General features: G+C 53.6%; 7 protein-coding genes across 7 annotated transcripts; 2 read left to right on the forward strand and 5 right to left on the reverse strand.

The window, feature by feature from the left end:
* Positions 1–713: 713 nt before the first annotated feature.
* FIBRA_08228 (uncharacterized protein) lies at positions 714–1,147 on the reverse strand (the record flags this gene model as incomplete). Its single annotated transcript, XM_012329880.1, has 2 exons — positions 714–1,076; positions 1,109–1,147. The coding sequence occupies 2 exons, from the start codon at positions 1,145–1,147 to the stop codon at positions 714–716; spliced, it is 402 nt and encodes a 133-aa protein (XP_012185270.1).
* A 2,269-nt stretch (positions 1,148–3,416) lies between these two features.
* FIBRA_08229 (uncharacterized protein) lies at positions 3,417–5,502 on the reverse strand (the record flags this gene model as incomplete). The annotated part of the gene is made up of 11 exons (XM_012329881.1): positions 3,417–3,560; positions 3,610–3,722; positions 3,786–3,975; positions 4,039–4,190; positions 4,250–4,636; positions 4,693–4,720; positions 4,780–4,830; positions 4,884–4,987; positions 5,062–5,250; positions 5,311–5,324; positions 5,375–5,502. 11 exons carry the CDS (start codon positions 5,500–5,502, stop codon positions 3,417–3,419), a joined length of 1,500 nt encoding a protein of 499 aa, XP_012185271.1.
* A 1,259-nt stretch (positions 5,503–6,761) lies between these two features.
* On the reverse strand, positions 6,762–9,874 carry FIBRA_08230 (uncharacterized protein; the record flags this gene model as incomplete). Its single annotated transcript, XM_012329882.1, has 3 exons — positions 6,762–6,881; positions 6,941–8,993; positions 9,045–9,874. 3 exons carry the CDS (start codon positions 9,872–9,874, stop codon positions 6,762–6,764), a joined length of 3,003 nt encoding a protein of 1,000 aa, XP_012185272.1.
* An 890-nt stretch (positions 9,875–10,764) lies between these two features.
* On the reverse strand, positions 10,765–12,553 carry FIBRA_08231 (uncharacterized protein; the record flags this gene model as incomplete). The annotated part of the gene is made up of 2 exons (XM_012329883.1): positions 10,765–11,872; positions 11,946–12,553. 2 exons carry the CDS (start codon positions 12,551–12,553, stop codon positions 10,765–10,767), a joined length of 1,716 nt encoding a protein of 571 aa, XP_012185273.1.
* Positions 12,554–14,990: 2,437 nt separating this feature from the next.
* Positions 14,991–16,385, forward strand: FIBRA_08232 (uncharacterized protein; the record flags this gene model as incomplete). The annotated part of the gene is made up of 2 exons (XM_012329884.1): positions 14,991–15,715; positions 15,791–16,385. 2 exons carry the CDS (start codon positions 14,991–14,993, stop codon positions 16,383–16,385), a joined length of 1,320 nt encoding a protein of 439 aa, XP_012185274.1.
* Positions 16,386–17,153: 768 nt separating this feature from the next.
* On the reverse strand, positions 17,154–19,143 carry FIBRA_08233 (uncharacterized protein; the record flags this gene model as incomplete). The annotated part of the gene is made up of 6 exons (XM_012329885.1): positions 17,154–17,465; positions 17,590–17,946; positions 17,999–18,088; positions 18,167–18,330; positions 18,386–18,485; positions 18,937–19,143. The coding sequence occupies 6 exons, from the start codon at positions 19,141–19,143 to the stop codon at positions 17,154–17,156; spliced, it is 1,230 nt and encodes a 409-aa protein (XP_012185275.1).
* Positions 19,144–20,139: 996 nt separating this feature from the next.
* FIBRA_08234 (uncharacterized protein) lies at positions 20,140–21,577 on the forward strand (the record flags this gene model as incomplete). The annotated part of the gene is made up of 2 exons (XM_012329886.1): positions 20,140–21,210; positions 21,260–21,577. 2 exons carry the CDS (start codon positions 20,140–20,142, stop codon positions 21,575–21,577), a joined length of 1,389 nt encoding a protein of 462 aa, XP_012185276.1.
* Positions 21,578–21,670: the final 93 nt, after the last annotated feature.

The following is a 21,670-nucleotide window of genomic DNA, read 5'->3' on the forward strand; positions in this document are numbered from 1 at the left end:
ATGGAGGCTGCGCCGCGAAGAACCCGTTCCCATCAAGTCTGAGAGTGCAGTTGCAAATGAAGGAAGGCCGGAGGGGCAGAGACATCGAAGAGGCAGTGAGTGCCGCCTGTCGGGCCCGGCGTGCGCGGGAATCGTCATATGGGCCAGTGGCATGACGCGTACGGTGACCACCGTTGACTCTGGACAATGCAGTTCGAATTGCGGGTGCACTTGCTCTGCCAATTGACTTCGACGCGGTGGCCGAAATCTAGGACGTCAGGTCGAACCTACCTCGTATCATTACTGTATATATAGTTCTAGTTGCTACCAATTGAATATTGTATGTAGGTGACTGACTGAAGCAACGCATAGGATGTGAGAAGTGCGTACGCATGTCACCCACAATTGCTCTTGCAACCCAACTTGATTTCTTGTTGTGGTTCTGGACGCCGAATATTCAATTCCTACGCACAAATTCGCTTACACACGTAGTCAACATTTGTACGTACAATTATTCTGCTCGAACGAATCGAATCAGTAATATTTGTGCGAAGGAATATCTATTCTAATATAATTCGTAATGACAAATACGCCAAATACAAAATGTGTAATCCTATGAATTGTTTTAAGCGTTCTGCTGATGGAGCCCTCAACAACAGTGCGTATTATTCATGAAATGCTACTAGACATTACAATTCATCAGGGACGATTATAACCCGTTACATGGATGACAATCAGTCGAGCGCATCCAGGAGCGCACGCGCGAACAATGCTCGAAGGTGGTGCTCAAAGTGCCCATCATCATCACCGTACTTGTGGCCACTACCCCCAAAGCCCTCGTAATCATGTTCAGGCCTTGCGTGACCAGAACGCTTCCCGTGTGATGGCCCGCTAAACGGAGGGCGGCCCAGCAGATGTAACGACGACACTGAATGCTCCGAATGGTCTGAGACGCGGTCGAGTTGCGGCGGAATGTTCCCGGCCTGACGCCTCAGCATTTCGTCGATACTCATACCGCCCTTGTGTATCTTTACGCCGCCGGGTCCCACATCCCAATCTCTCTGTGAGTCCTTGTATCGTGAATATGCGGCGGGAAGCTGCCGGGTATCAAACCATCGTTAGCACATACTGACGCCCATGTCGCAGGATAGTCGAGAACATCGACCATAGCCGCAACAAAATGATCACAAGCAGAGAGATGGGTTGCAGCGCCGTCTCCGCGCGTATGCAGACCACAGGATAGGATGATTTACTAACCGTAGCCCATAATTTGGCTTTTTTTGCAGCTTCGGTTGCAGCCTTCTTCATAGCGTCTTTGAATCCCCTTGCAGCATCCCCTGAAGCACTGTTGCCGCGGGCAGCGAGACTTGGCCCACTGTACGCTGAGAGCATGTCTGCGCGTATATAGAGACCATCATAGTAAGGGGTAGGGATGGCACTGCATTCCGATACTGAGACTCGCCCCTGGCAGACCACTCGCAAAAGTCTACATACCTGACGAATAGGGGAACGGCGATGGCCACAGCAATAAACGTACGCATGGTGATGTTTGAACTGATCAAGTCCCGAAGTTGTAGGCGTGAAGTATGAATCGTAAAGGGTAAGCAGAAAATAATAGCCAAGCTGTATGGGTATTAGTTGACGCATAGTCACAGGGAATCAGAACCAAAGTGACTCACTATCCAGTACTTGGGCTTGAGACTACCTGTCTGCACACACAGATCAACTGGGGGCTGGAGGACGAGAGATGGGAAGGACTCGAATTTTATACAGAGGGAACAAGCTTAAGTATCTAGATTTGGCGAGGAGGGACACGCAGGGAATGCATGATCTTGCTACGAACCCGGTTAGAGGTGTCAGACCTGGTCTCGTGTGGTCTCGCATCCAAATGTGTTGAAGACATCTCTCGGGTAGCCTAGTAGATCGGACCCCCCCAGGGTGAAGGAGGAGGGGAAGACCGGTCTCGTAGTACGAGACCAGGGAAGAGGCACTCGCTAAGCGTCCCGCTCGGCCCGTCGCGGTTCCAGAAAAATGAGAGTTAATCACCCGATTACATTCCATTTTTGGGTAGCTACTCCTAGCAACTTCCGAGCGCGAGTAGTCGAAAACCCGAACATAAGACCACCCTACATACATCATTGCCGTACCATACCATGCCACAGAACTTCTCAAATGATCAAGCCCGCTCAATGGCTCATAAGCAGCGGCGGGAGCAGGCCTATGAAAACCTGCGCGCCGCTCAAAGAGCAGCTAAACAAAATAGGCGCCAGTCTCTAACCAGTCTTCGACCCGTTTAGATACGAGACCTGCCTCGTGCCTAGACGTGTCACACGACTGCGGCAACCTCAGCGGGATCCCTCCTCCAGAGGCACCCGCTTAGCGCTCTCTGTAGCGGTCACATTGGCCTTCTCGGCCCGTGATTAAACTACCCGATAAACTGCCCATTTTGAGTAATAACGCCCCGAGCGCGAGAGGCAGTCGCGAACGTCGACTATGGCGACCGGGGAAGTTTATACCACCAGTAGGGAAGAGTTGTAAGAGAATTGCTGTGAAGGGACTGAGTGGAGCTTTGATTACTTTAGCTCAGAGCTTCTGGGAATAATGTTGCTGCAGCCATATTTTTGTGGATAAATGGTATTCAAAATCTTGAGCATAGCACAGCATTCTTGAGAGTTAGCGACTCGTTGTTGTTCTCTCCCTCAACTTCTTCCACATGCACCAGCATCTTGTAACCTCCAAAATATTTCTTGAATGCCAAAGGATAGATACTAAATTGGCCATGAATCTTTCTTCACGTTTTCGACTGCTCATGCTCAGGTTCAACGCTAGGCGTAGTTACTCAAAATGGGCAGTCGGGTAGTTTGATCACGGGTCGAGAAGGTCAATGTGACCGTTATAGAGAGCGCTCATCGGACGCTTCTGGAAAGGGGGTTCTCCCCAGGGTTGCTCCAGACGTGTCTTTGGACACGTTTGGGTACGAGAGTCCCAGTGTTTCCGCGAATCGAGTCGGTCGACTCATCGAGACTCGACATTTCGAGGATTGACGAGTTGACTCGCCGAATCGACTCAAGTTTCACGTGTGACACGACTCTGTCCGGCGCACAACACATTGATATTGAATAATGAAGTCAAATTCAAATGAAAGAGCAGGTGGTGGTTATGGGATACAATGAAATCAGCTCTTAGTATTGACGTCTTAATCGACATCTGAATCCCCCAGGTTTTGCACCTAACATTGTTTTCTTTGAACCGAAGCTGTCTCTCGCACATGCATCTTCCCTTATTTACTGCAGAGCGATACCTCCTGTCTCTCCTCGGTCGTTGTATGCCACCGTTCGTATTGTACTTATGTCATGTTGTACTGACTTGGTGACTATCTGAGGCAGGTCATATATTACACAGTTTCTACGCGTTCAACCTACAATGGCTCAACTGGCCTAGATCTGGAGTCCGATATTCATGTGGACAGCCTTGGTCTCCATGTAAGCATCAAATGCCTCCTTGCCACTTGTACTGCCCCAGCCTGACTCTTTGAACCCAGCCGAAGGTAGTGCCCATTCAATCCAGTTGTAGCAGTTGACCTATGCCATGATCAGAGTGCGGAAGACATCCTCAAGGCGGATGACTTACGAAGACTGTCCCCGCCTCGAGTGCATTGGACACCTTGATCGCCGTGCCAAGGTTTTGGGTGAAGATTGCAGAAGCTAGCCCGTACGAGGTGTCATTCGCTAGCTCGATTGCGTCTACACGAGTTAAGGCAGAGCCTGTTAGCATGAGAGGAATGCAAAGCAGACCACACATCACACCTTCCACGGTTTTGAACTTGATCACGACGGCGACAGGCCCGAAGATCTCTTCCCGAACGATCCTCATACTACTAGATGTGTTGGTAAAGATGGTTGGCTGGACGAAGAAGCCTTCCGTTCCATGGCGTTGCCCACCAGTGACGATCGTTGCGCCTTCTTGCTTTCCAATATCAATGTATCTCATAACTCGCTGTCAATCGCATCAGCATCAAGATATATAGTAGACTGCATAGGATCTATCGAAAGGACTTACATCGAACTGGGTCTGTGAGACTTGGGGACCCTGGACTGTGTCGGGATAGAGCGGGTCACCAAGCTTACGTGTCTTTGCAGCGGCCGTGAAAGCTTCTATAAACTTGTCATATATGCCTTCCTGCACAAAGACTCGGGAGCCCGCAGTACACACTGGTAAACATTATGATGATGAGTCGTGCAATCCATTCAATCGGCGGAGACAAACACACTCTGTCCAGCGTTGGAGAAAATGCCTGATTCAGTCCACTTCAACGCTTGATCTAGATTGGCATCGTCAAAGATGATGTTGGGGCTCTTCCCACCAAGCTCAAGCGTGACCTTTTTGAGGTTGCTATCTGCCGCTGCCTTCGTAACTTCGCGACCAACAGCAAGGCTGCCGACGAAGCTAACTTTGCGAACATCGGGGTGATGGGTAAGTGCACTTCCGACTGTGTTCCCGTAGCCGACCACGACGTTGAAAGCACCGGGAGGGAAGCCTGCCTCTTTGATGAGATCACAAACGCGGAGTGCCGAAAGAGGGGTGAGTTCTGAGGGCTTGAGGACAACCGTACAGCCACAAGCGAGTGCTGGCGCGAGCTTGGCGGCAACGAAGAGAACTGTCATTGAGACGTCAGTGATCAAGTGAACTTAATGGCAGAGGACTTCGGCTGACGTGGTGCATTCCATGGTATGATTTGTCCCTGGACGTAATTTTCGTTGTTACAGCGAAATTGGAAAAAGGAGCAACTTAAACACTCACGACGACACCGACAGGTTGGCGCAACGTATAAGCAAATTTCGCTGCATTGGTCTACAGCCATAACTACATCAGCGATCAATATGGGAGACATAACGTTATTGTACCTCAATTGTCCTCCCCTCAACCTTATCGGCTAATCCGGCATAGTACCGTACCATACCCAATGTGAAATCGACCAAAGCACCCTTGACAAGTGCGACTGTAAGGCCTACATGCACATGGGTGGATTGAGATTCGGTCGGATGCAAACTGCGACAAACGAGCACTCGCCTGCATTGAAACATTCAAGAGCAATTAGCTCGTCAATATTTTGTTCCATGAGGTCTGCAAGTTTGTAAAGCAGCCGGCTTCGCACCGCTCCGGGGCAATTGAGTCCCCAGGTCGTCTTGAAGGCGGTATGGGCAGCTTTAACCGCGATGTCGACATCCTCCGACGTTCCAATCGATGCTTTGGTGATAAATTTGCCGGTCGCTTTGGTAAATTGGCATTAGCGTACTCGAAAGTATACGTATGATCAGAAGGGCGTCGTACTAGGGTTAACAAGGCTTGCTGACAGGTCAACCGACTGAATGAGAAGAACATGGCCGAGACGTACTCAATTGTCTCGCCCTTTAAAGGCTGGACCCATTCGTTATTGATGAAAAGCCCAGTGTTTACATGAGTGGTCCCTTTGTAGGAAGGAGCGTCGAATTCATGGGTGAAGACCGTCTGCGAAGGAGTCATGAGTGTGCTTGCTTAGTGAGTTGGATCCTCCCGAGACATGGCAAAGTATATAAACAAGATCACTCCCGCTCTCTGTCGCAGACTCGCAGTACCCATCAGAGCTGGGCATTTGCGGGATTTGACGAACTCGGTGGTAGGCGTTCACCGATTGGTCCGGCAAGACGAGATAATGCACACTGGCAAGGTACGGTCGGGAATCATGTATACGCGCCAGTATACTGAACTGTTCCGAATGGGATCTGCGAAAGTGTTGAGACGTAAGTAAGGACTCGAATAGCGTCGCACACTGCGGCAAAACCCTTGCTCGGACTCCGGAGGGTAAGTACTAAGTAGTGGATTGCGTGACGCACATTTTGTTGCGCGATAGGACAGTCTATCTATGTATAAATTTAAGTTACAAGTGATGAAGTGTAGTCTAGTAACTTATTCCCTTGCATCTCCTTATTGTCTGTTAGCGTCCGGCTTTGGAATTTTATCTCTTCCAAGAACACGCATCACAGAAACAGACCTTGATGGTGCGAGGAGAAAGTCACGGTGTAGGCATAGTTTTACATCCTGACGAACCACTCAGAACGGTGAACGATCGGCGAACGGTGATTCTGAACGAACGGGGTGGCTCAATTGTTCGGTCAGCTCGCTCGCGGAACACAATTGAGCAGCCCTACATAATATCAAATTTCGGGACTCGTCCACCATGAGCGCTCAGCACCGAGCCAGTGGCCGTCCGATCGGTGTGCCAGTGCTTGTACGTACCTATCTGATATAAGATCCGGATTCGTAGCAAAGAACAATTATGCTACGCGCTGGGGGAAAAACCAACGCCAACGCCATCTTTCAACCCGTTCAGCACGAGGCAGTCAATCTATGGATTTTCATTCAGTGCATCGAGTACTAGCGATACGATATAAAGACATGCAAACAAAGCCGTAATGCGTGTGTGAGCGTGCGAATGGATACGTACAGATTTTCAGTCAGCGAGACTAGTACTACAATATGCAGGCAGGCGGAGGGACGACGGGAAAGTCATGGGCAGGGTCGTGATCGTGGCGTAGGGACTGTATGGTCAGTTAAGAAGAATGGGAAGGAGAGCAGGATAAGGATGCAAAGAGGAGGAAGGGAGAAGGCATGTAGAAATATGATCATGGTCTTGCATTTTGGGCCCGCGCTGCGTGGAGAATAACGGACAGAACTGAAGCAGGTAAAGGAAAGGGCAGTATCGAAAAAAGGCGGAATGACAAACAATAATGTATCGAACGTAATCACGAAATCGCTTCCTGGAACACAGAGACGTCGTCATCGTCATCGTCACCCGGCACATCAACCGAGCGCGTGTCACCCGTCCGGAACGTTGTCTGGCTATACTGGCGATTATGTACCAGCTACGGACCGCATGACATAAATCAGCACCCTCACATGGAGTAAGAAAGTAATCACTCACCGCGCCGATCGGCCTTGAATAGTCCACATCGTCCCGGAAGCTGAGCGCTCCCTGACTCTGCATCCCCACGACACCCAGCTGACCCAGACGTGGATCAAGCAAGCCCTCAGGCGCGTTATGGCTTGACACCTCCGTCGGTGCAGGCGAAGGCATGTCCGGCGTGCCGAACATCCCGCGAAGCCCTTGCCACCCCGGCACACTCGCGTTCAGACGATGCTGGGCCTCAGACGATGACGCCGCATCCGACAACATGACCGTCGGCAAACCATTCATTGCGTGTGGAGCGTAGACCTGCGAGAGGAATGGGAATGCCGGCGAGGTCAACGAACCGGGGGGCATTGTCGGTGAGTGGGGGCGAATCATCGATGGCGGACGTCCATGGATGGTGTATGCGTTCGCCGCCATCCCAGGTGGGCCCTGCCCCTGCGCAAAGCGCAATGTATCCGCCATTGTTGACGCGGTCGCGACAGCCTTGTTGGAGTTTGCCATCGCGAAGCGCGCCGGGCCGTAGAACGATGCAACAGGGCTCACTTGGTGGGTGCTCATCTGCGTCGAGTCGCTCGTGCGCGCGTACGAGCTGCGCATACCAGCACTCATCGCGTCAGACGCGGACGAAGACGTGCTCTCCCTCTTCCACGGCAGCGGCTTTCCAAGCCCGAAGAAGCTCTGTCTGCGGCGCTTGCTCCGCCCTCTGCTATCAATGTCCGAACTGTCATCCACACCATCATCTCCTTCGTCCCCTCCACGGGGGCGCAGCACAGGAGGAACAGCGGTCTGAGTCGGAAGTAAACTGGAAGGACCGGGCGATCGACGTCCTTCACCGTAAAGCCCGTGGCCACTTGATGAGACCCCATCCTGTCCATGGCCGCTAGAAGAACCAGGCTCATGTCCGCCATCTCCATGCGAAGAACCACTCGAGATCCCAGCCACCCCTAGTCCAGTGACTCCATGTCCATGCGATGAGCTGCTCGAGTAGCCAGTCACACCCCCCCCTGGCGCATGTATTATCTCATCCGAACCTGAACCGCCCATCTGAGGTCCTTGCATAGCCTCATCAAACGAATAGAACGACGGAGGGTCGCGGAAAGGGTCCCCGGGATCGCTGTTGTTGACCAGCGCAGCGCTCATCCTGGTAGGCGAAGCGATCCCTACCCCGCTGTAGTGCGAATTCGACAGTGCCGGCATCGACGCGAGCACACTGCTGCTCATGACCGGAATAGTCCCGTATTCTGTATCTCGGCCACTTAGCCACGCAGCTGGCTCCGGCCCAGATGATGACGTACGCGAGCGCGTGGGTGAGCGCGGCGGGCGCGCGACACGAGCTAAGGGTGTCGGGTCGACGGCTCCGTACAGCGTGTGTAAGTCCGTGCTGGCATCGGGAGAGTTTGTGTATTGAATAAGTGGCGCATTCATATCACCTTCTCCGCTATCCGCCCTCGACCCGATGCCCATACCCATCTCATCCGCACTCCCCTCTGCTTCGTTGGAACCCCCATACCCTGAAATGAGACCCATCGAACTAGAACCCGCGCTCGCGCGCGCATAAGCCAAGCCTGAGCCGGATCCGGAGCCAGAGCCAGAGTCCCGGGTCAGGACGACGTCGGCCATAGAAGTAGGTCCGAGCGCCAAGTCAGCGAGCTCACTAGTGGTAAGACGGCGGGCGATCATACCAGATCCATCCAGCATTTCATGGCCAGAGGGATCAAGATTCATCTCGGCACCAGATTCGCCACCGCGCAAACGATTGTATGCGGCTGGACCAGCGCCCATACCTGCAAGCAAGGCCACCGGCGGCCCAAACTGCATCATACCGCCCGGACCGTGTGGGCTAAAGGGCGACATACTGTTTACGCCCGGGGAGTCATCATAGTCGTCATCTGCAAGGATCATGCTTGGGCGGCGGCCGCGAGTGCCGTTGAGAGCAGCAGCCTCAGCCTCCGTGCGATGAAGGCGATGGCGGCGGTAAGCAAGGACCAGCATGAGAGCAAGCATAGACACGAAAGCCATGGACCCGAGAATAACACCAGCAAGAGCACCAGGCGAGTGAGCAAGCCTAATAATAGAGCGATTAGCCACTGAGGACAACAATGTGAGCCACACTTACGCGTCATTGTGAGGATCACCACTTTGCTCCGGGATTAGCGTGCCAGTAACCACTACAGACGTCCACTGTGTGACACTAGTCCAGTCTTGGCCAGTGTAGGTCGAAGTCAACACAATCGTCTCAACGATAGTGCTCCAAGTCATCTGGTCCGAAGTCGAGTGCGAGGTTGAGGTTGGAGAAGAATAAGTAGTCCAAGACGTGCTAGAATCTGAAGAATGTACAGTGAATGCAGAAACAGAAGTGATTGAAGGAGAAGACGGCTGGAGAATGGGGTGGGTGGTGGTGAAAGAAAAGGTAGGATCGGTAGAGGATGTGAGAGGGGAAGAAGTCGTTGAAGCATGGGAGGCAGGATCTGAGCTGCTCGGATCTGAGCCAGATAGAGACACGGAAAACGAGCGAGAACTGGATGCGGTTCTGGGAGAGGTGTCATTGTTCGAACGTGTTGAAGATGGCGACGCGTCGGGCGAACGGCTGTCACTAGTCGTGCCTAATGAGGACGAAGTGGCTACAGTGCGATAACTGCTAGCCGTGGTCGACATGAAAGACGTATGCGAGGACGTATGCGAGCTACTCGGCGCCGTATGGCTTTCGGATGATGACGCGGTTGACGTGGTGGATGTGGTGAACGCGGTCGAGTCAGAGGTGCGAGAGCTAGATGCCGTCGACACTGAAGACGACGAGCGCGCCGTATTCGAGGAAGACGTAGACAGCCTGCTTGTGGTCGAAGTTGAGCTACGAGTTGAAGAGGCGGAAAGATCAGTTCGCGCGGAGGCCGATGTACGGCCCCTGGCGGAGGAGGGGTCAGAAGAGGACGAGGATGTTGGAGGCATGGAGGAACGAGTGAACGAAGAAGCATGTCTGGACAAAAACGAATAGTCAGATGATGGATATAAAAGCGGGCGATACGAGAACATGGCGGGCGAAGAGAGAGTGACGGGTCATTCCCGGAAACAGGATGTCGGTGGAGCGTCTAGCGCTCCATCTGGCCAAACGGGTGGATGGCGCGATACGGACGTCCATCGACACATCCTCGACGTCATTACTATCACCGGTGCCTTGGCGTCGTTAGAGCGTGTAATCAAATTCGGCTGGCGAGGTCGGTCGACGCCCCAGCGGCCACGGAGAGTAAAATGAGCGCAGGCAAGCTTGCAACATTGAGTATGCAGAGCTGGCAAGCAATTTTGACACCGCAAATCGACGAGCGAGACAGAGAGCCAAAAACCGATATAGTGCCGATCGTGACCGTCTACCCTGGCACGATCGAACATGTGCAGAGGCAGCGCGCTAAGCAGCGACATTTGTCGGTGCACTAGCCTGAAAAATCGGCCTCGCGGTATCCGAGCTCGCCTCGGCCCACTCAAGAGGCACGTGTGCTGCTCAACCCTCCGTGATTCGACTGCGTGCTCCCATCCTGGCCGGATAGAACCACCTGTGGCACTCGATCGCCCACTGAGCACCCGGCAGCCAAGCAACTCCGCGGTCGCGCGAGCCTCAGCACACGTAAACGCGCGCGTTCTCGTTGCCACCGTCGCAACAAGAATGGACTTGCTACCCCTTGTGGCGCAACGAGCGTCCGGTCGGCCCGCACCATCCGCCCCGCTTGCCACCGGTGCGGTACTCGCGCCCGGCTCGAAGGTCCAAACCAGACCCCGACACAAAATAAAGGCAAGGAAAACAACGGACGAAAGACGAAGGCTCAAAAAAATATAATCATGAACACTCACGTTGACATTGACGTTGTCGTATCCCCCGCCGACCCCGACCGATTTCCCGTACTCGTATTTGACGTCTCACTAGCCGCCGGATCTCCGCTCCTCGAACTCATCCCAGTCGACGACCTGGTTTTTTGGCTTGGATTACCAGACGACAGATCAGACGTCGAAGTTGTAAGGTCAGAGCCCCTGCTTGAAGCCCGCGTTGGGGTGGAATGGGAAGGCGAGTCAGAGGACTGTGCCGAGGCAGTAGCCGTTTGCGTCGCGCTCGACGCCGCCGAGCTTGATGCAGATGATCTCGCAGGGGACGGTGAAGGCGCTGGCGAGGGTGGATCAGAAGACCGTGCGGCCCCGGTCGACACGGTCGTGCCCGATGACTGAGTTTGCCTTGTAGGCTGCACCGCGCTCGTTGTTGGGGCTGGGCTCGGAGAAGCCGAGGACGTCGACGCAGGGGATAAACCACTGGAGGACCGCTGTATATCGGGGGCTGAACTTGTCGGAGATGCCGCAGTAGGTGAACTTGAAGAGACATTTGAGTTTGTCGGCGCCGGCGAATTGACAGGAGGGTCAGGAGTAACATTTGTCCCTCCCTGACCCCGCGAATTTTGCGAAGGCTTAGCTGATGCTGGAACTGTTGGATCCATCTGGGATTGTGTCGGCGTCGTTGTGGGAGCTGTCGTGGTTGCTTGTGTTGGTGTCTGTACTTGCGTCTGTACCTGGGTCTGTGTTTGCAACGAGGGAGAGGCGACCGCCGGTGTCGATGCCGAGTCCAAACTGGCCACCGTAGGTGCACTCATACTCGCAGACTGACCACGTGTACCTGTTGCCCCCGCAAGAATTGATGTATCCACTGCAGCATAGGGGGCAGCACCATCCCCCGTTGCGGTCTCCCGTCCGGATCCGCCCATTCCTGCAGTCACGCCCTGCTGCCTTGGAAACAGCACCACCGAAGCCTGAAAACCAGATACGTCTGCCCAACCTCCGTCCCTCCCGGAGTCCAGCGGCTCCATTGACCGCACCTCCAGCGCCGCCACCCCTGCACCCACATGCATCCCAGAAAACGACGAGAGCCCTAACACGAGGAGAGCGATCACTGTCGCAACAGACGGCATGCGACTAGCCACCGCCACGACGCGAACACTCGCATGAACGACGGAAACCAACGAACGAGACGGGTGAGACGACGTACCCTGTGCTCCTCGCAGATTCCCTTCCCAGTGGCCTTGAATATGCGCGAGTATCAATTTCGTTGGCGTGAGGCGTAGGCATAGCCACAAGTTCACGCAGAACAGGCGCAGGCATGCGAACGCGTGGAGGCGGCGCGGTGTGAGCTCGCAGCGCAGCGGGCTTTCGCTCGTATTCAGCGTGCGTGTACCAGTCGGCGCGCGGGAAAGCTTCATCCAGGACGTCAGAAAATGCAAGGGTCGCAAATATACTCAGGCAGTGCTCACCACCTGCCGCACGCGATGACGGCGTCCGACGACTCGGAGCGCGTGAGGTGCGTCGGGCAGGGGCATCCGAGGTGCGGAGCGGAGGCGAGGGCGCAGATAAGGGCACGCAAAATCCTACTGGATAAAGGCTAGGCTGAGACTTAAGGTGTACTGGAATAGGGTGCAGAGGATAGGAGCGCGGCGTCGAGTGTCTCCGGGCGGTGCGTGTGTTTGTCAGCGATGTGCAGGCACCGAAGGCGTTATGGGGAGTTGGGAAAGGCTGGAGAGCAGAGTCAGAGCAATACGTGAGAAGGCGAGACGAGGGGGTATCAAGGTTCTTTTGAGGAGGACAGCCCAAGAATAGCATCTGCGTAGATGGTATACGTTGGAAAGGAGTTGAACCCAGCCAGGACAGTGTCCTGAAACAGGATTAGAAGTAGTCGTTGAGTGTGGAGAGACGTTGGAGACGGAGTAATTAGAGATATGCAGATAGATTAAGATTGAGCGGTCGATAGTTGTAGTCGAAAAGTGGTCGTGGGCATGCGCATCGGGAGTGTCGGCAGACGGGCAGACTCCGCAGGCGTGATGGCGTCAAGGCTGGTGACAAGGACGAACAGAGAGGCGGGGACGATGAGGGAGAAGGGGAGGAGGAAGGCCGAACTCGGCGGTAGAAGAGACGAGCTCCACGTCCATCCGCAAGCCCGCGTCGCCTGGCTTGCAGGATGTGCTCTCGATCGCGTCCTCCTCTCGGCCTTGCCATATCCGGCCGCGGCACCTCGGCAAAGCTTGTTTTCGACGCTTCGGCGACTGTTCGCTCGCTATTCGCCAAACGTGTTCGCGGACGCCGCAATCTCTCTCATCGCTCTGCCTCCACGTTCGCCGTCCTCGCTCTGCTGCTGCTCTCCCCTGTCTTCGTCTGCTGTGCCGGTGAGCGCGAAGGCCAGAGCGCAGGCCGCTCGGAACCCGGCGACGTCACGAGTACTGAGCTACTTCACTCATGACGCCACCAAGCCAGCCACACATATTCCAGTTTCTGGCTGATCCCTCGCCGGCCGTCTGCGGTCCGGACATGTCCCAGAGCTCGTTGCACACGCCCATCAGACGCGTTTGCTATCTCCTCCTCTCGACGCTCCACTCCGCGTTTCCAATGTCCGAATCCGCGTTCGTCATGCCATCCAAGCTTCACTTCGCCAGTTCGTCTCCCGTTCCAGAGCAAACCCCTCGCCTTTCTCTTGCCCTCGCACTCACAGCGATGGACACAGCCCGGGCGCCGCATTCACACCGACATTGCATCCCGGTCCCTGTAGACCCAGCTCGTGTACGCGGGCCGTAGCTCCATTTGTCAGCACATATACGAAATTCTCTAATCGATGCACTCACGACGAGCACTCTCCAACCATGCGCGACATTCGCACCGTGTCACACCCCCTGAATCCATATCCTTAGCAATCTCGCCTCAACTCGCTTCAGATCTTCACACTCCCGGTCAGCGTTCGATCGTCATGTCAGCATCGTATTGCCTGCGGTTGGCGGTCCACATCAAACATGCCAGACAAACTTTGAAAATTAGAACTCGCAGCTACCTCGCGTTGGTCATTCCTCGCACCAATTCATGTCACTCCCCTCGTCGGACGTCCGTCGCCACTCTCACACTCTCACGCAGTCGCCTTCCTCTCGCGGGTGCAAAGCATATGGGAACTTCTTTATCGGTAACGGCCGCGAGTCTTCGCGTGCAAACGTTCAGCCTAGGCGCATAGACCGTCATAACATACCTCATCCATGGAGTCAATTATCCGAGAGGCTGATAGGCTGAACTAGATTGGTGTTTCTGCATAGGACATGCTGGTTCCCATGACAACCTGCTTTGATGCAACTTGATGAGCACCTTCTGTATATGACGCACAAGATCCACTCACTATGTAATATCAAACCCCGGATGGCACGGTCTGGCGTACACGCGAATTCGCTACAAGCCAGATGGTTTAGTATTAGTAATCAAGGATTGTACATTGTGATCGTAGCAGGGCAGCATATATGTAGCGCTTAATCGGAATCTGAGGCAAACAAATTGAAGTTGGCACATTTTTAAACAAGGCATCCAAACTCCTGCAAGGCGGAACATTGTTTAGAGGCAATCAAGAAAAAAACTTACATGCGCACGAGGAAGTCAAACTCACCTGCATATTCAAGTAAGAGTGGTAGGACTGAACGCCAATGCCTCCAATATCATGTGGAGTCAGTCCATCCCTGCATCAAGACACGGGCATTTCATGACAATACACAATTGCGACATTCGAGCCTTCTCATTGACACGAAGGCCTTGGGCTACGGCATAGTTGGACTTTAGGAAAGCCTGGTGCTAAGTAGAGTCTGCGAGACGAAGATTGGGCGGGGCAAAGTTCCGGTGACGTCCGCGAAGCAGCCCAAGCACACAACATCAATTGGGATCTTGTTTGCAAGCTTTTGCTCAACATTTTGCTAAGTAATGACATCCAAAAAGAGTGATAGCATCAATTGTGATGAAAGCCATTCAGCCCAAGTCCGCCCAGCGAGTATTTTGAGTAACTGCACCTAACTCGAGAACAAGCCTGCGATCGCGGGCAAATCGCGAGCCAGAGACAAGGCGTGTTGTGGCATGTTTGGTGTCGGGAGATGCCGACTCATTGTTGGAACCCAACAGCGGATGTCGTTGTGGCCCGCCCGCGTCTCCCGCCCACCGTTGCGCAGATCAACCACACGCACCCTCCTTTCCCCCTTCATTCACTACTACCCTTTCCTGGGCTGTTATCCTTTTACCGTTCTCCATGCCTAGAATTCGCCATCCCATCGCTGTCAGCGACGGTCCTTCAGTGACGCGACCAAGGCCCATCAAGCGCGCCGACTCTCTTGCGTCGCTTCCCACACCTCCTCGCACAGCGACGAAGCGCAAGCGGGCGCGCTCGCGCGTAACGGACTCTGACTCTGAAGAGGACGAACTGCCCGTACCCCGTGTCGACAATGCTTGCCCGAGCGACACGGAGGACAGCGCCCAGCGTGACGCGAACGGCGCGCTCGTGCTGGGGAACAAAAAGCGCAGGACGCTGGACGCCATTGCAGAGGAGCTGAGCGAGTCCAAGGCGGAGGAAGAATTCTGGATGGGCCCGTCCACTACGGCAGCCAGTCGCGATCTCAAAGATGCGTCGCAGACGGAATCTAAATCGCAACGCGCCAGGTCGCGTACGCGTTCGCTGTCGGCATCGCCCCCTCCTGCGCCACATCTCCTGCGCAGACAACACACGGGTTTGGCCTCCCCTCCGCCATCGCGTCGCCAGCCCAAGCTTCGCCCTTCTGTGAGATTACGGACGCCCCCTCCGCGTCCGGCCACAAGGTCGCAGAAGCCACAGCTGTTCCCTATTCGTGATTCTCCCGACAATCCGTTCATCTTGGGCGAGCCATCGCAGTCGCAATCTCCCGTCGACGACGAGGATGAGCTTCCCGAGCCCCGCACGCCTCGGCGACATGTTGAGAAGCCGACGATGACCTGGGTCTTGTGCGTATCCTTTAAACCGCTCTCCTAGTATTGCGTACATGTCATGAACTCACGACACGATTCTGCTCATTCTAGCCGTGGCACTAAAGTCGAGCTTGCCAATCCGCACTACAAGTCCCCTGGTGCGCCACCCGACGAGTCTGACACCGAAGCCTCCTCGATGCTCCCAGTCACGCATCCCGCATACAGTCCTCCGCCAACTTATGCCCCAAGGATGCTCTTCCCTGAGGCCCGTCGAGATCTACGGCGTCGCGCTCCACGGGAGACCCGCTCAGAGCCAACGGAGATACAAGCTGCGGTACTCGATGACGACGCGCCTAAAACGCCGCCTCGGCCCATACGTCCGCTTCCGCGTACACGGCCGCAATCTCGCGCTGTATCAGCCGGGTCAGATAACGAGGCTGTCGAGGGCACGCTGACTTCTCGGCGCCACGAGCCGCTGATCAAACCTTCGGCGGAGGACGTCGAGGCCGCAATGCAAGCCGCGATGGCCCAGCGACTCGCAAAGCGACTCGCAGCCACGAGCAGCCGGGGTTCTATCAGCATGGACGAGGTCCTCAAAACGCACACTCGGGCGCACGGTGCTCCGCGCCTCCCGGAGAAAGATGGCGACCCTGTCCGCCGCGCGATGGGTCCTGTCCGCGCCGGAGATGAAGCGCGCGAGGCGTGAAGTAACGTCTTCCCAGGTCTGTGACCGTACCATAATCTCCTTTATACTGTTCCCCGCGGGTGTCTTTTGGAAAGTCATATAATCTACTTCACGCATCTGTGCTTTTCCTTGGTTTGCGCTTCGCTGATACACTGCGGTGTTATGTCGATTTCCTATCCTATCTTGTCATATGTCTGCTGATTTGTACCGGCCTATGACCCTCGACGATACGTCTATCTGCTTTGCCGTACCCACTGCGACACCTCCCATATACTACACCCACGTCTCTCGCTTTCCTCCATCGCGATACCTCCCCCTCGATATGTACTTACGTCGGTATAGCTAAGCTCATTCATATCTGCCCTCGTCTTGTAACGCACCGCGTCCTGCCTTTCATGTATCGTACGATTCATAGCAATTCATGTTGAATACTCAGAGATATACATCACAAGCAGCGGTCCGCCTATCCATAGAGGTACTATATGAACTACATGCTCCACCTCACAATAGCAATCTCTGCAGCGGCATTATCTTTAGGGTTGCTCTCCTTGTTCTGTTCGTCGGTGCCCGAGTTCCCTGGTGACTGCAGCGGATCGCAGAAAACGACCCCACAGCTGGGAAGTTTGAGGAGATACCAGGTTTGAGCTGATAGTCGCTTTCGCTACTGGGCCATCCGCCTATCAGATCAGTCACGCCAGTATCGACACAGCACCCGAGAGCGGGAATCCGGAGACGACAAGAGACGCTGATAGAGTCACTTGTGGAAAGCAGGCAAAACGACACACGAGATCAGTTTCGAGCAGGCAGACGTACTTCGGCGATGCGCTGTCTCATCCCGACGTATTTAGATCTTGCCTCTCCTTCAAAATCATCAGAGATACGCATATAAGGGGTGTCATCTGAATACTGCTCCAGCGCGCTTTCGATACCGGGAACAGCGGGCGGATCCGACGTCGGCGGGGACGGTAGGCCGTATCTGGTGCGGGCAGGCGGCTGGATCCTGGAGGCAACGGCTGGTTGTAAAATTGCCACCCGGGCGTTGTGAGCATCACCAAGGCCCCTGGGTTCGTATGTCGTGACTTGCGCGCCTGGATCAGGACCCTGCTGAACAGACAACAAAATCGATTAATATCATGCTTAGATTAAGGAGGTAGAGCGTCAGTGAATTCCACAGTAGTTGAATCGCTAGCACAGTAGCCTCGGAAGGATTTTGGGATAAGCTTACAAGAGCGCGGTTGGCAGGAGGAGGCAAGTACTTGATGGTCCTACTTTTGTCTTTCGCATCGACAGCATGTTGTACGGAGGACCGATGCGTAGTCGGAAACCCGAGAGGGAGCCTAAACTGACGCGAGAGTACGAACGGCGCATCATTTTTAATACCGACTTTACGTTTCTTCATAGAGGGAAGCGTAGACCAGATGCTGTCTGCGGCATAAGTATCTGGGGCTTCCACTACAGGCTTGATATTCAAATCCAGACCAGTCGGGCAGAGGCGTGGGGATTCACTGGTGGTAGGTACGTCGTGCCGGGATGGATTATCTTTTGCCGCCGGAGGCTGCTTGGGCCCCTTGCAATCCTCGGTCTGAGCTCGTTGGATCAGTGGCACCAGGGTGAATGCTAATGCTATACTATACCTGCGCGGGCAATTTCCGCTTCAAGACGGGTTGGGGAGGCGCAGAACAGGGAGATACGCTCTGCAATGCATACTGAGGATCCGGCAGATGCTGTTTACGTTAATTAGGCCAATAATGTCGGATCTAAAACGAGAAACAGTGCATATATGCAGGTTGACAAATACCTACCGTTGTATCACGCTTTAGAATATCGTTCTCGCCCATTCCCAATTCATGACGTGGAAAGCAAGGCGTCTGGAAACTGTTTACGGGTTGTATAGAAACTGCGATTGTTGGTGTGTTGATAAGAACGTTTTCTCCGGGAATAGCTGGCACATGGGGTAATTTGGTACCTGATGTTATCACAAGTTTGAATAACATGATCAAGGGGTGCATAGAGAAAAGTACCTTTCTTGAGCAATTCAGGCTGGGAATGACCATTTCGACCAAAAACGGAATGTCGCGGTTTGGTTAGGGCAGCGAGACAATTTCCTGAACCGACTATATGCTGGTGACTTAGGGGATTAGTACGGTGGACTGAGTCAGGTAATAGAGCAGAAGCTGAGACAGGGACCAATGGACGTGGACTAGTAGGCCTCTTCGAGTTTCTAGTAGAATACGGAGGAACTGACGGCTGAGGACTGTCACGCAAAGAACTCGCTAGCTTTTGCGGCGATTGGGCACGGGGTTGCAGGATTTTGGAACAAGAAGACTGTGTGTTTTTAAAATGTATGGGATACCCTAAGTATACATTCTGATCAACTCTCCGACTCAAGGTGAAATTTCAAGTCGGAAATGATACCTATATTCTTTTCGGCAGAGGCCTTCAGGGGAGAGCTCCCCGTTATTCGACCTTGGTGTCGATTTGGTGGTGATGGGTCTCCTTGAACGAGTCGTGAAGTTATGGGTTTGTTTTTGACAGGATGCTTTGCATTGATTTTACGGGACGCAGCATTCACTTTTGCGATTGTCCAAGGATTCGGCTTGTAATCGGCAGCGTCCGTACGAGAAGATATGTCAAGTTCGGAAGTAGGGTCTCCAATTGCAACATCTTCTGCTGGCTGAGAGAGCGTTCTATATTCATTGTCGTCATCCGAATCAATATTCTCGCTCGAGCGTAGGTTATATGACCAGCCGTTGCCAGAGTAGCTACATTTTGAGCGCATCGGGAGAATCGAGTTAGAGTGATCTAGTCCGCTCAGGTTCGCCAGAGTGTGGAATTAATTCAATGTGAATCTCTGGCAGCCCACAGATATTGATTGCAATCCAAATGTGAACTTGCCGGCATCCAGTAGCCTCCAGTGGAGATTGAGTAGGTCAGTACCCGTACAGGCCTAGTTCGGAGTCAGGAACCATATCCTCAAGCGGAGATTGATCGACGGCGCCTGTTGCATAACGCCCGTTGGGGTCGCCTAGTGTTCGCCGCGCAGATTCATTCGGCACTCATTCAATTTCACCCTGTGCAATATGCAAGGATTCCATATAGCTTAAATTATATGACATTGTTGCTCATCGTGAACTCAGAGCTAAAATACAGTATTGATGGGCTATAATAGATGGTACGTCTTTTCGCACCTTTGGCGGTGGCGTACAGTCTTGAATAAAAGCTCATCATTACACATCCCTATGGCTTCTCGCGACCTCAACGGAGATTCAGCTCTGGCAAAAATCACTGGCATCTAGACACTCGCTTGACGTACACGAGTCAAGACGGCTGCGGGTTCTCTCGATGACGTTTTTCCCGAGAAGCGGTTGATCTGCGCAAAGTCATGGCATCAGGAGCGTCATGAGAAATACGCGGGGTCGACACGAAGCATGATCAGCTACAGCATTTCAAGTACGAAATGATCTCCATTCACGTTCTCTACCTCGCGTAAAATCTCGTGAGCTGGTGCGCAAATCCGTCTGGCTGATTGACGGGCAATCCTATGGGGCATGGGGATGCTCATCTTTGACTCGGGGCCTCGCCATCCCTTTTAACACCATTGAAGTCTCTTGGCGTTCCGACGTGCGCACCAAGTACATTCTGGTGGTGTTGACAATCAGCTTCAACTTTGACTTCTCGGGATGAGGTTTTGATTCTAGCATTGGACCATAGTAAGCGGTTGGGTGATTTCAGAACCGCACTTTTATCACTAACAGGTGTCTTGTAGTTATACAATATGTCTCTCTTTCGAGCTCTAAACGATGATATCCTCATATACCTGCTTCCTCACATTTCTCCTCTGGATGCACGGCAGCTTGCAATGACGTGTCGCACCGCCTACGCCTATGCCATGCCTCGCTTTCTCTCAGAGGTCAAGCTCGGCTCTCGAATACCCGCTTGTTACGGAGACATCCCGTCCATGATCACGAGATTTTGCAAATTCATGCTTTCGGATATCGCCCGCTGGGGACCTTGTCTCAAAGCTCTCGATCTGACTGCGTTGCTTGTTAATAGTTTTTCCTTTGCCATGTCTTTGGCTACGGTGCTCTCATATGCGTTCCGACTCGAACGACTTTATCTCTCGCCATGCGAGGAGCTCTTCCGTGCAGCACCTTTACTCCTCGACGCGGTCGCGTCACTTCCACGTATATCGGATCTTACATTGGCACAGGCTGGCAGTCTCACTTTCGGATGCATGTCACGGCTGACCAGTCGCCCGACTCGGATCTGTATAACTTCCAGCAGCGTCAGCATGGGAAGCTCCCAGTCTACCTTGGATATATTACAGCACCTTCCAATGTCCGTTGCAGATCTCCGAATTCAACTGGACTGCATCCCTGAATGCGAATCCATCCGAGCAGGTACCACTGGAGTTTGGCGCTCTATTCGTACTCTGGAATTGACGGGACCGATATCAGACCTATCCACGCTTTCACAAGCGTTCCCAAATGTGTCTCACCTGAGGCTCGTTCGCTATAAGGATGCGCTGACAACCAAAATGGACCTTAACGAGTCTCAGGCGAGTAGCTGTTGGACCCGCATTGACCGGGCCGATATCATTGCTACTGGCATGAATGCGGTCCCTTGGATTCCTATCCGCCGACTTCATTGTTTTCAGCTGAACCAGGGCTGGCACTCCTTTCTACAAGCTGCCTCTCCCGTGGCACTTACGTGTTACGATCACGACGTTTTGTCCACTTGCGCTCTCGACTGTGTGAAGGGCCTGCACGGTGTGAAATTCTTGCAGTACATGATCATGTACGCAAGAGATGCCAGCCAGCGCGAGCAGGAATTTGAAGTATTCCTAGTGAGTGCCTTCAGTCTGTCAGCGTCTTGTACTAACTCAACACATCTAGATTACTAAGCTATCGTCCTTGGCCAATATTCCTCTTGTCGGAGTTGCTCTCAACTTCGGAACCGAGCCTTTCACCACCTCCTCATGTGACAAGTGGTTCGCATCTCTTGTCGGGAAGATCCTCCCCCACATCGTGTACGTTGGGCTTCCCAGCCCCCACGGTCGATCATGGACATACAAAGATGACTGCACCATTTTCGTCTGCCAGTGGTACCTCATCGAGCGCAACGAAGGCGGTTGCATTTCCGCTGTAGCCCAGCTTTCAGCGGACGAGGGGAGAAGGGTACATCTAGCCTTGCTCGAGGTCACGATCGAGTAGTTAACGCATGAGATATCGTGGATTTCGCAACAAGTTAAACACTAAACGCCAATGTGCTTGCGGACGCTTAACCCGACCTCAAGCGGCGAGACG

This window comes from Fibroporia radiculosa (assembly GCF_000313525.1).
Source record: "Fibroporia radiculosa TFFH 294 genomic supercontigs, scaffold58118, whole genome shotgun sequence".
NCBI lineage: Eukaryota > Fungi > Basidiomycota > Agaricomycetes > Polyporales > Fibroporiaceae > Fibroporia > Fibroporia radiculosa.